A 13,774-nucleotide genomic window follows, 5' to 3' on the forward strand; every position below is an offset into this window, starting at 1 on the left:
CCCGAAAATATTATTTGAAGATAATGTTGCTTGTATCACATAGATCAGAAGAGGATATATTACATTTCACCGAAGTTCTTTTATACACATAAGCTCCAGAAAGAATGGTGATATTGATGTCAAGCAGATACGATCAAGTGACAATTTGTCAGATTTATTTACCAAAACATTACCAACTGTAACATTTAAGAAGTTGGTGAATAACATTGGAATGCGCCGACTCAAAGATCTTTCATCATAAACAATTGAAGCTCTTCATGCTAAGGAGGGGGAGTAAAATGATTATGCTGATTGTTTTTCCTTCACTAAGGTTTTTCCCACTGGGTTTCCTTCGCAAGGTTTTAATGAGACAATCCTAAAGCATACAAGAATATTGTACTTTTTTTCCTTCGTCAAAGGTTTTTTTCCACTAGGTTTTCCTTGGTAAGGTTTTAACGAGACATATTCTTTGTGTATGGTCATCCAATGGGGAGTGTTATGAATACATTCATGCACTTGGTGGATGACCATTTAGTTCCATCTTTTGGAATTCTACACATTTATGTCATCTTTTAGAATTTCTATAACATCCATGTAATACATTGATGTACAATTTTGATTCATATATTACCCATTCATATTCTCCCTTTCATATTCCTTAACCTTTCATTATGATTCCATGCCTATAAAAGGGAGTATTGAGTAGCATGTAAAATAGACAGTAATAGAGAAGAATCATATATAGTTCCTTAAGAACTAGTTTCACATATTGCAATCTCTTTATCTTGTCTTGTCATTTTCTTTGATTTTACAACAGTTTTGATATTTTTCAATAAATAAGCTCTGCATGATCTTGGTACCCATTTTTTGGTAAAATATTTGAGAAGTGTAGCCCTTCTCAAAAGATTTTGTACCCTTAGCATTTTTCTAAAAAAATATTTAAATTATTTACTAAACTTTAATTTAGTACTTAGGAAAATAAATACGATCTAGCTATAAACTATTGATGTCAACAAACTTAGGAGAGGAATAACACACAAAATAGAAGAGAAGTGAGACTACAGAATTTTGTTTTCTGTTGATGCGGGAAGCGTGTTCAAAGTGTCAGTAGGACCAAAAACATGCTTTTCTTTAGCCGAATGGATGAAAAACTTGATATAGTGGGTTTGTTTAAAATTAGGCCTATAACTGGTGTCTCCGAATAACTGCCGAGACCCAACTGGACCACCGTCAGAACCTGGTCGGGACCTCACTGGGACCTAGCTGGGCCACCACTACAACTTGCCGGGACCCAATGGGCACCCTGTTGGGACTCGATCGAGAAACAACCGGAACTCGATTGGGACTCATGGAACCCTCAACCCTGTTGAGACTCCGCCAAGACATTATCGTAATTTAAAGTTTAACGATAATTTAAAGTTTAATGCGAGTGAATGAAAAAATATTTATATATAATAAAAAAAATCTGTAATTTTCTGTATGCATCAAATACCAAAAAATGTTTTCAACTCAACATTTTCTGACGAAAAACATTTTAGGTCGAAACAAACGGAACCTTACGTCATATTTTTGAGAATTTTTCAGTTGTAAGAAATTATCAGGCTTCAGCACTCAAACTTGGAGGAACAACACGTGTTCGTCTATGGTGATAAAAGGGGACTAACAGAAAGAAGTTTTTATTAAATCACGTTATGGCATAAAAGAAAAAAGAAATTAAGATTACAAAATAAATTTAATCTACAGTAGCACTAGCAATCATTAGCCGGAGAACAATACAACAAAAACGTTGCCACAACTTTGGCACTGAAGAAATGAAGAAGCTGTTGGCATCCATCACACCCAATTCTATCCAACTGCTCTAACTCGTAGTAGGTGAAGCACGGTAAAGAAGCTTTCTGGCATTGCATGGACCTTCTCACAACCCTAGCTAGCTGCCATCTGAAACGATTAACCACCATCAAATCCATTATGATGATGACGATGTTCATCCCAAATGTTTCAATATCCGGTGAAAACATTGTGAAGAGGATTTCCGCTCTGAAGATTTGTAATTGAGTCAATTCTGAAACTTAATTTGTAATTGGAGTAGTTGATTTGAGGAGAGCTAGACGGTTTTTGGTGAGAATTATCTTTTCTTCTGCTTCTGCTGCTTTTTCTCGGACCCCACGGACAACGTCAGCCGGAGCTTTCTCCACAAACTGCAGAGAACAAATAGAAATTGTAAGACATGCACATGTCATCAACAAGGAAAGGTATCAAAATGGCTGATTCTGTAGTATGAAGTGGTTCCTTCCCCAAATGCCAGCTTACCATGTCATAGTAAAAAAACTCTTCGTAATTCATCATGAAGATGGTGATAATTTTCGTAGTCAAATACGACCAAATTCTTGTTCATTAATAGTAAAATCGAAAATATTATCTATCATAACTATGTCTAGCTATATGAATTATAGGGAAAGAAAGATCTGATATTCATTCTAGAATGATTTTGGTTTACTGATCAACCTTACCGGCTAATATGTGATCTCAGCAAGATATGCGAAGAAAATAATATGTAGAATGAATTAGCAATTCAAGCGAATTGACTTGGCAACCTTTTTTTAACTCCCTTTTTATAGAGAAGTGCATCCCACTATACCAATTGCTGTCTATACTTGTCTCAAACAATTAGGCGTATATGGTTTAACTTAAACAAGTCAAACTCAGCTAATAGTAATCCAAAGTAGAACTAGTTTCCTTAAGTGTCCCTTTGCAGCACAATATTAGTTTAGAACTCGAGAAGTTATCCAAAATTCTGCATAATGAACAGGTAGTTCCATTCTTTTGATTCTTCTTTTGATGGTAAACTCATGGGCAGGTCTTGAGCAATAGATCTGATTGCCATATTACCATATTAAATTACACGATTTCTTGTTTGATTATGAAAGTTTTGGTTTTCCGCATTTCTTCTCTTCAATAAGGATAGGGACTAGACATGACAATAACAACGAAAAAGAGACAGATTTGTGCCTATTTTGTTAATGCAGCAGACTACTCTGCCTGTAAATTGAGATTTAGTGCATTTATTACCTGCCTGAGATGTTTTGCTATAGCATAACTATAGTCTTCAGAATGCATAATACTTTGTGTAAAAGCATATTAAAACAAAAGGGCATCGACAAGTAAATGAGTACATACGTTCGGGGAACTTAGGCGAGCTTTAAGTCCATCATACTCTGTCTGCATCTTGGAAAGGCGCTTAGAAAGACGTTCAACTTCAGCAGAAATATCAATCATATCAGCAAGAGGGAGATATGCCTCTAGTCCTTCACCAGCTACTAAGTGGACAGATTGTTCTGCATCTCCTGAAGTATTTATATTACATCAATTGGAAGAAATGGTTCAGCATTTTGTGTTCAGAAGCCAATTGATACCCCCTCCCCCCCCCCCCCCCCCCCCCAAAAAAAAAATGGGACAAAATGAAAGAAGTATATCTCCAGTTCTTGCCCCAAAGGACACAGATTTGAAAGAAAACATGCCTGGAGGAGAATTTGTGAATTGGACATTTTGAACATCTAGCCTGGAGAGAAGCGCTAGAACCTCCTTTTCTTTCTGCACCATGCAAATATATATGCTTAGATGGACACGTGCAAGACTTGCATGAAAAGTTACACTACCAAGAGTCCATTTCATCTAAGTAGCCTCCAATCACATAGCCAGTTTACTAAACAGGGTCAATCAGATGGACAGTATGGCTACGTGACAAAAGCATAATTACTAGGATTTCTATTTCAGCAAGAAAACAGCATAAACCAGACAGAAAACAACCATGCAGGGACAGATCAAATTCATGCATACATAAGTCAGAAGAACAAGGTGAAAAAACACTGGTAAAGCCAGGGTTAAAAAAAAAAAAAACACTCAATAGAACTTTTGCTGCAACAATCAAAACTCTGTTGTATCTGATTTAATCACATGACCAAGTTATCAAACTGATTCAATCATGGATAGTGTTAGAGAAAAAGGGACAAGTGTCCCTATTCAAAAAGGTAGCGAGGTGTCCCTATGTCATAGTGTGAGGTGTAATAAATCTAGTACATTGTATTTACTCCTATAAATACTAGCGTATGAGTGAAAAAGAGTTGAGTTTTGGAATCACTATATTTTCTTAACAGATATCTCAAGATTTTAGGATGATTGGAGGTTATATCGAATGGTCAATTCTTTATGAGGTGTGTTGTTTACTTTTCTCATTAACAAAAAATGTGCAAGGATCAAGCAAGCATGTCAAGATTAATATTTCTAATTGTTTGGCTGATGTTCCAAGATATCACTAGCAATCGTCTAATGTTGAACGAAAATTATGCAGATACAGGAATGAAACATTTCATTCTCCAAAAGTTAATGACAGAGACATGGACAGCACTTACAGATATATATTGGATTACTTCTTCACTTGCAACAATAGATGCAGATATACGCTTCCCTGGTTCAACAGAATATTCCGCTCGAGCATTCCGTATTGCTCTAGTCTAAGAACCATAATGGAGAAAATTTAATGAAGGTAATAAACTTTCACATAAAACCAGGTTGCATGTGAGGTGTTGAGGGAGAAACAAGAACAGATATACTCACTAAAGCTTGTAAATTTTCAAACTTCTTTATTGAGTTGGCATGCCTTGGAAGTGAAGTTTGTGGCCAAGGAGACACCATAATAGCTTCTTTCCGTTGGGGGAGTGCCTGTTATGAGTTGAAAAAGATAAAGAATCCAGAAAACTAGTGCCATATAGTAGAAACACTGGAGAGAAATAATAGGTCAAAGACCCTGAATAAATGCAGGATTCAGATTTAAAGTGACTGTAATGGTTTCACAAGCAAATGAGGACAGAATGATCTAATAATTAATTTTAACACTTTCAGCTATCGTATAGGGCACAAATGATGGGTCTGTCTATGTTGGTTATCTTACACTGAAATAAAATAAATAAACAAATAAAACACCTTCCACCAAGCGCAGCAGTAAATTTCAAAATTTAACAGAGAATGATAACAGTACATAAGCAAAGTTCGTTATACCAATTATCAATCTATAAAAAACCAGAAGATATGGTCCCAGACTCTGAAAGTTGCTTTACTGTACTCGTGTTGACATGAAAAGACAAGGATAATGGTATTGAGATCTGGGCCAGACACAAGACCCAACTTTTCCGACATGCCTCCATCTGACTCAAGTAACCCAACCTTAAACTTTTCACTTCCTGCTATTAATGACATTGACTATCCTATCGCTGAATGCAAAGGGGTCAGTTCTTGTACTTGGCTCCCTATATCTAGCTTTGTGTCCTATCAGCATCTTTAACCCTCATATCGTTCCTTCATATCTAAATTGTCTTCTCTATCTGTTCCTCAAAATTTACAAGATCAGTAATCCAAAGTGAAGGGAAGCAATGGACGAAGAGATAAGAGTTCTTCACAAAAATTGCACATGGAAGCTAGTTGAGTTGCAAGTGGAAAGAAGGCTGCTGGATGCAAATAGATGTTTATAGTGAAGTGGCTGATGGGTCAGTGGAAAAATATAAGGCGAGATTCGTGGCAAAAGGCTTTACTCAAACTTATGAGATAGACTACGAGGAGATGTTTGCCCAGTAGCAAAGATGAATTCTATTTGAGTTCTACTTTCTTTGGCAGCAAACTTAGATTTGCCACTTCAATAGCTTGATGTGAAGAATGCATTCCTCCATGGAAATCTAGAGAAAGAAGTATACATGAAACTTCTTCTTGGTACTCAATTCTCCTCAGCTAAGGGTAAAGTGTGTAAACTGAATAAGGCCCTATAAGGACTGGAACAATCAATGAGAGCATGGTTTGAGAGATTTTTGTAAGCTATGCAGAGATCGGCTATAAACAAAATCAAGCAGATAATACATTGCTCATCAAACATTTCTCACAAGGAAAGGTAACTGCTTTAATTGTTTATGTAGACAAAATATCGTGTTGACTGAAAATGATGCTGAGGAAATACAAAGGTTGAAAAATTATCTCGGCAGTGAATTTGAGATAAAAGACTTAGGCAACTGGAAATATTTCCTAGGTATTGAAGTAGCAAGATCCAGACATGGTATCTTCCTCTCCCATTGGAAACATATTCCTGACCTCCTCAAGGAAACACGGATCTCGGTAAGGCTGTTGGCAATCTAGTAGAGCAAAATAAAAAGTTGGGAGATGTTAGAAGAATGTATTAGGGTTTGAGAGTAGTTTAGTCATTGCTGTATTCTTTAAGCTTATATAATAATATGTTCCAGGTGCTTGCTGTTGCATATTCGGGATAAGGATATCCTAACCTCAAACCGGGATAGGGCTGTCCGTGTTTTGGTTTCCCCTGGTCCAGTCCGGTTCAGACCTATTATGCCGCCGGTTCAGTCCATTTTCCAGCCGGTTCAGGTCAGTTTTTTGACAATTTCTCTCGGTTCCTTCCGGTTCACTATGGTTTAGACCTATTTTGCTCAAATTCAGTCCGGTTCAAGTTAGTTTTTGACGAATTTTCTCGGTTTTGCCATGGTTTGAATTGTTTTTAGTTGACATAAGTCGCTTTCAGCAAGTTTTGCTTTGAATTGGGGCAGTTTTGTTTGAGTTTTTGTCTATTTCTACTTGGTAGTTCGTTCGTTGGTGGGATCGTGTAGTTGTTTGCATCTTGTTACCACATTAAGGCCCCTCACTCCGATTTAATTACTTCTGCTTCTATGGGTCCAGCTCCTATGACACATGCGAAACTAAATGGAAAAAAAATTATGTTTATTGGTTGCGATCTGTGGAAGTATACTTGAGAGGGAAATGTCTATATTCTCACTTGGAATCCGAGCAACCTCCGAAAAATAGCTCCACAAGCCTTTGGGACCGGGCCAACAATCAAATTATCTCTTATGTTGAATAGTATTGAGCCTCACATTGGATCCTCGTGTCTCTATCTTCCTACTGCTAAAGCAATTTGGGATCATCTCTAACATATGTACTCTGGTACTGGGAACATCACTCGAATTTATGAGGTGTAAATAATATTTTGGACATGAGCAAGGTACTCAAACTGTAGATGAGTACTACAATCAATTTGTGGCCATCTGTTAGGAAAGAGACATGTATCAGCCGCTCTCCATTGACTTGAAGAAAATGGAAATGCAACTTCAAGATGTGGATGTGGTTCGGTTTCTTCCCTATCCAAAGTGGTTGGCTTAGGTACTACCCACCTGAGTCCTAACATTGAGTTGTTGTATGTTCTACATGTTCCTAGTTTCCTTTTAATTTTTTATCAAATAGTAAAATCACAAAAGCCCTTAACTGTTCAGTTAGTTTTTACCCTTCTCTGTGCATTTTTCACAAGACAAGGAGGATGATTGGTATGGGGCATGAAGTTGATAGCTTATACTATCTCAATCTAGCACCTACACCTACCTCTTGTGCGCTGCAATCGTTGGCCTCCACTCTTTAGTGGCATTGTCGTCTTGGTCATCCTTCCCTTTCTACGTTGAAACATCAAGTCCCGAGTCTTCATCACGACTAGTCTGTGCCTTGCGAAGCTTGTTAGCTTAGTAAGCATCATCGTGTCTCATTTCCGTCACGTGTTGTTAGTAGAGTTTCTAGCGCTTCGAGTTAGTTCATTCTAATGTATGGGGTCCCATTAATATAGCGGCCAATAAATTCCACTATTTTGTGACCTTTGTGGATGATTTTCCTGTATGACGTGATTATTTTTAATGAAAAATCGTTCCAAGTTATTTTCTATTTTCCACAATATGATTAAGACTCAATTTGCTCAGAAAATTCATATCTTGCGTTCGGATAATGCTAAAGAATATACATCTCGTTCTTTTGCCCCTTATTTGTCTGATAAAAGCATTCTCATCAAACCTCATGTGCTCACACTCCACAACAAAATGGTGTGGCTAAACGCAAAAATCGTCATCTAAGATGTTGCACATTGTCTCTTGATTCATATGCATGTTCCTAAACAATTTTGGAGTGATGCCGTTCTCACTGCTTGTTATTTAATTAATAGGATGTCCTCCTCGGTCTTAGATGGTACCTCTCCTCATTCTCTCTTATATCCTTCTTTATCCTCGTTCTCTTTGCCACTGAAGGTTTTTGGATGTGTCTGCTATGTTCATAATTTGGGTCCCAAATTTGATAAACTTGACCCTCACACTACGAAATGTGTCTTCCTTGGGTATTCCACAACCCAGAAGGGATACCGTTGCTATAGTCCGGTTCTTCGACACTACTTTACTTGTGCCGATGTCACATTTGTTGAGTCTCTCCCCTATTTTCCTACTACTATCTCTTTTGAGGTGACTCTTCCCTTGAGCGTAATGTCAAGTCTCTTCCGCTGCCTGTTCCTCTTCTCTCTACACCTGACTCTCCTTCTCCTCCAGTCTTGCTGCCTCACCACCCACCTGCTCCACTCCAAGTTTATCAATGCCGGCTTCAACCATCAACTCCTGCACAGCCATCATCATCCTTATCGTCTCCAGATCTGTTGCCTCCACCTCCGTCTGACCACTTGCCTATTGCCCTATGGAAAGGTAAATGTTCTTGCACTACCCAACATCCTATCAGTCAATTCGTCTCCACTAGTTCTTTATCTCCTACAGTTTCTTGCTTTATTTCTCATCTCTTTAGTGTTTCTATTCCTAAGACAGTTCAGGCTGCAATATCCGACTCTGGTTGGAGGCAAGCTATGGAATTGGAAATGAAGGCCTTGCATCACAATGGGACGTGGGACCTTGTTCCCTTACCACCTAATAAGAAGATTGTTGGTTGCAAATGGGTCTACACAGTTAAGTTTCATCCTGATGGTCCGGTTGAAAGATTGAAAGCTCGGCTGGTTGCTAAGGGCTATACGCAAACATATGGTATTGATTATGATGACACTTTTTCTCCAGTAGCCAAAATTTCATCTATTCATGTTCTTATTTTCCATGGCTACTAATCTTGATTGGCCGTTGTTTCAATTGGATGTAAAAAATGCCTTTCTACATGGGGGCTTGCGTGAGGAAGTTTATATGGAGCAACCACCTGGGTTTGTCGCTCAGGGGGAGTCTCAGGGCGATGTTTGTAAATTAAGAAAGGCATTGTATGGTCTTAAGCAATAACCACGGGCATGGTTTGGAAAGTTCTCTAAAGCGATATTGAAGTGTGGTCTTCAGAGATGTCAGATAGATCGTTCAATATTCCACTTGCATACTAGTTCAAGCAATATTCTTCTTGAGGTATATGTAGATGATATTGTCATTACTGGAGATGATTCAGGAGGCATTGCCCAATTAAAACAATTTCTACAGGATCAATTTCATACAAAGGATTTGGGCAAACTTCGATATTTTCTAGGTATTGAAGTTGCTAGTCATCGAAAGGTATCAACTTATCCTAGAGAAAGTATGCACTTGACTTATTAGAAGAGACAGGTCTTTTGGGTTCTCGACTAGTTGATGTTCCGATGGATATAAATAAGAAATTACTAAAGGATGAAGGTGAATAATTTGAAGATCCTAGCAGGTATCGTCGTCTAGTTGGGAAGTTGAACTATCTTACTATCACCAGGCCAGATATTTCATATGCCGTTAGTGTTGTCAGTCAGTTCTTAGAGGCTCCTCGGGTTTCACATTGGGAAGCTGTTACTCAGATTATTCAGTATGTAAAGAGACAACCAAGTCTAGGAATATTGTATAGACTAAATGGACATCTTAGGGTAGAAGGTTTTACTGATGTAGGTTGGGCAAGTTCTCCTTCATATAGACGGTCTACTACATGATATTGCACATTCTTCGGTGGTAATCTTGTTACTTGGAAGAGTAAGAAACAAACAGTGATGACACGATCTAGTGTTGAAGCAGAGTACAGGGCAATGGCTCATATGGCTACTGAGTTGACATGGTTACAACATTTTCTTCAGAAGATTGGTTTCTCGGCTGCTACTCCTATCCCATTATCTTGTGATAACCAGGCTGCTATACATATTGCATCTAACCCAGTTTTTCATGAAAGGTCTAAACATATTGAGGTTGATTGTCATTACATCCGAGACAAAATACTCGATGGAGATATATCTACAGTATTCGTGAAATCTGGAGACTAGTTAGCTGCTATGTTTACAAAATCTTTATGTTGTAACCGGTTAGAGTTTATTTGTTCCAAGTTGGGTTTATATGATATATATGCTCCAGCTTGAGGTGAGTGTTAGACAAATGTATTAGGGTTTGAGGGTAGTTTAGTCATTACTGTATTCTTCAAGCTTATATAATAATATGTTTGAGGTAGGCTACGAAACATTGAACGAGCCTCCTCTTTTCTCTAAACCTTCTTCATACAAACCTCTCAATAGGAGAAATGGATGAGAGTCCTCTAATGGATAAAGGCAAATACGAACAAGAGGTTAGTAGATTAATTATTTGTTGCACAGCTGTCTAGAAATTGACTATGCAGTTAGTGTAGTGAGCCAGTTCATGCACTCACTATGAGAGTCGCATATGAAGGCAATATACAAAATTCTCTGCTATCTTCATTAGGCATAGGTTTGTTGTTTACTCGACATGATCACTTGAAACTAGAGGCCTATACAGATTAGAGATCTACTTTAGAGTATTGTACACTTGTGGGAGGCAATCGAGTTACCAGGCGTAGTAAAAAAAATAAGTAGTCACAAGATCAAGTGCAGAAGTAGAATTCTGAGCCATGACACATGGGTATGTGAGTTATTATTGTTAAAAATATTGTTGAAGGATCTTGGGTATGTTCTAACGACCTCACAAGAGTGTACTGTGACAATAAAGTTGCAACCAACATTGCCCATATTCCAGTCCAACACAATCAACTAAACACATTGAAGTGCATAGGCATTTTATCAAGGAGAAGTTGCGTGCAGGATTAATCTGTAAATCCTATGTAAAGTCGGAAGAAGAACTTGCATATATTTTGACAAAAGGAGTATCTCGTACCGTCTATCAGACAATTTTATGAAAGATTGGCATGCGAGATATCTTTGCCTTAGCTTGGGGGAAGTGTTGACCAGGAAACTCACTTAACACCTAATTAAATTCTATTCATATTTTATTTTTCATTATTGTTGTAGTTTGCATTAACTATGTTACCATACTAATTTGTATTAGGTTCTCTATTTAAGCATGTAGATGCCGTATAGCTACACATCCAAGATGAATTCTATTTAAGTCCTACTTTCTTTGGCACCCAATTGAGATTGGCCGCTTCAAAAGCGTGACGCAAAAAATGCATTTTTTTTTCTTCATGGAGATCTAATGGATGAGGTATACATGGACCTTCCTCCTGGTCCTCGATTCTCCTTAGCTAAGGGTAAAGTGTAAATAGAAGAAGGCCCTATATGGGCCAAAATAGTCCCCTAGGACTTAGTTTGAGAGATTCCCCCGAGCTAAGCAGAGACTCAACTATAAGTAGAGTCAGCCAAATCATACATTGTCAATCAAACATTCGTCACAAGGAAAGGTAATTGCTTTAATTGTTTATGTAGATGATATCATGTGGACTGGAAATGGCGATGAGGGAATACAAAAGTTTATATATATATATATATATATATATATATATAGTGAATTTGAGATAAAAGACTTACGCAATTTAAAACATTTTTTTGGGTATTGATGTAGCAAGATCAAGACATGGTATCTTCCTCTCCCAGTGTAAATATGTTCTTGTTCTACTCAAGGAAACAGGGATGCTTGGTTGTATGGATGTTGACCACAAGAGGTTAGATGAAAATGAAGAGAGTTCTCTGGTGGATAAAGGCAGGTATCAACAATTGGTTCAAAGGTTAATAGATGGTCGCACCCTTGTTCAGACATTGCCTATGCATTCAATGTAGTGAGTCAATTTATACATTTACCCCGGAAATCTCATATGGAAGCAGTTTACAAAATACTTTGATATTTAAAATCTTCACTGGGGAAAGGGTTATTGTTTACTTGGCATGATCACCTGAAAGTAGAAGCTTATACAGAGACAGATTGGGTCGGGTCAGTCACAGATAGGAGATCCACTTCGGGATATTGCACTCTTGTGGGAGGAAATCTAGTTACCTAGCGTTGTAAGAATCAGTCAGTAGTTGCTAAAGCTAGTGCAAAAGATGAATTCTGAGCCAGTGGCCCAGGGGAATTATTGTGGTTGAAGATTCTACTAAAAGAACATGGATATAGTTCGAAGGAGTCTGAGATTATACTGCGACACCAAGGCTGCAAGTAACATTGCTCATAATCTAGTTCAGCATGATCAAACTAAACACATTGAAATTGATAACCATTTTATCAAGAAAAAATGGTTGTAGGGTTTATTTGTACACCATATATGAAGACAAGGAAGCAATTTGCGGATATTTTAACAAAGGAAGTGTCAAGTAATATTCTTCATTCAGTCTTGTACAAGCTGGGCATACGAAACATCATCAACTTGAGTGGGAGTTGTTGAAGAAGGAAACTTCTTATATGCGGCTGGCCTGATTTTATTCCTATTATTTCTCATTAATTACTTTCCATGCTAGATTGTAATACTTCTCTATTTAACACGTGAATTTGTATCATCGTATCATCAAGAATAATAATATGTATTCTTCCCAGTTCCTTTCTCCAATTTTTCCTTCTTTCTTTCCATTTACCTATGGTACATTATCTAATAACTCCACCTTTTGAGCTTTTTCTTCTTGTTCCTTTTCACTTTTCTTTTTCTTTTTCCTTTTTTTGCCTTTTCTTTCCCTGGACTCTCGTCTTGGACTGTAGTCACACTATTTGGGCTAATGTCATGTAAATATGGACTTACGCCATTATGTGCCTGTACTTGGATCCAAGTAAGGACTAATTAAAGGAAAAAAAGGCTTACACTTTTCTTGAGCACAGTCCCTACATCCTATGTTGTGGGCACCACACAAGCCAGACACCTCTACACATTCATACGAATACCAGAATCATATACCCAAGATTTTACCCAAGTTCATGCAATATAGCCTACAAATGTCCACAGAAATTTATCCATACCTTACGTCTAATGGAAGGTAAATGAAAGAACCACTAAAATACATACGCAAGTGCTGAGATTGTAGCGAAATCATTACCTGCCATAATTCCTCAGTAACGAAAGGCATGAAGGGATGCAGCAATTTTAGTATGTTTTCGAAAACATACAACAGGACTGCCTGTGCCACTGGTGCAACTGAATCGCCCCCAGAGTGATAAAGGCGAGCTTTACTGGCCTCAATATACCTGCCAAAAGGGAAAAGTGAACCAATGGCCAAGGGAAACTTCGAAAAGGCAAGCATTCGATACAATTGAGGAAGCTGAAGGGCCTGGTTAATATCACATATCAATATCCTTGAGAGATTGAAAGTACTTATCAACGAGCCCTTCATGCAACCATATTCGTAAAAAATCTTTCCTCCTTTTATTTTCAAAGACATATGCATAAGTAGTGTTTATTTATTCTAAAAATTCTAGGTTAATGTTTTTATGTATCATAAATAACTTTTGTTTGGTGTCATAAGGAAATATTTGTGAAAGCCACTAGTAAGTAAATCCAATTCTTTTTTTTCTTTTTTGCCACATTTATGATTTTTCACCAACACATAAATATAATGCTTTATTAAGTAGATTGTTGAGGTATATTTCCAAAAACTAGGCTGACTGTTGAAGTATATTTTGTAAAAATCCCCATTCCCTGTTATGATGCAATAGTAAGTAAAAGAGGCAAAGACATTTCTTGTTCCCTTCGTTGAATTTTAAACTTTGACAGTTACCTAGATTTACGTAAA

The 13,774-nt window shown here is 37.5% G+C and overlaps 1 protein-coding gene across 7 annotated transcripts in view; it reads right to left on the bottom strand.

Moving 5' to 3' along the window:
- Positions 1–1,639: 1,639 nt before the first annotated feature.
- EMB2247 (protein EMBRYO DEFECTIVE 2247) overlaps positions 1,640–13,774 on the bottom strand; it is a 63,921-nt gene continuing 51,786 nt past the window's right edge. For all 7 annotated transcript variants that reach the window (XM_059606421.2, XM_059606420.2, XM_059606424.2 and 4 more), the window contains 6 exons: positions 13,082–13,229; positions 4,594–4,698; positions 4,389–4,490; positions 3,498–3,570; positions 3,157–3,323; positions 1,640–2,177 (listed from right to left, as the gene is read on the bottom strand). In XM_059606421.2, the coding sequence (XP_059462404.2) occupies positions 2,049–2,177; positions 3,157–3,323; positions 3,498–3,570; positions 4,389–4,490; positions 4,594–4,698; positions 13,082–13,229 (724 nt within the window). In that variant the 3' untranslated portion in view covers positions 1,640–2,048. The remainder of the gene's footprint in view (positions 2,178–3,156; positions 3,324–3,497; positions 3,571–4,388; positions 4,491–4,593; positions 4,699–13,081; positions 13,230–13,774) is intronic.

This window comes from Corylus avellana, chromosome 10 (assembly GCF_965113065.1).
Source record: "Corylus avellana chromosome 10, dhCorAvel1.hap1.2, whole genome shotgun sequence".
Lineage (NCBI taxonomy): Eukaryota > Viridiplantae > Streptophyta > Magnoliopsida > Fagales > Betulaceae > Corylus > Corylus avellana.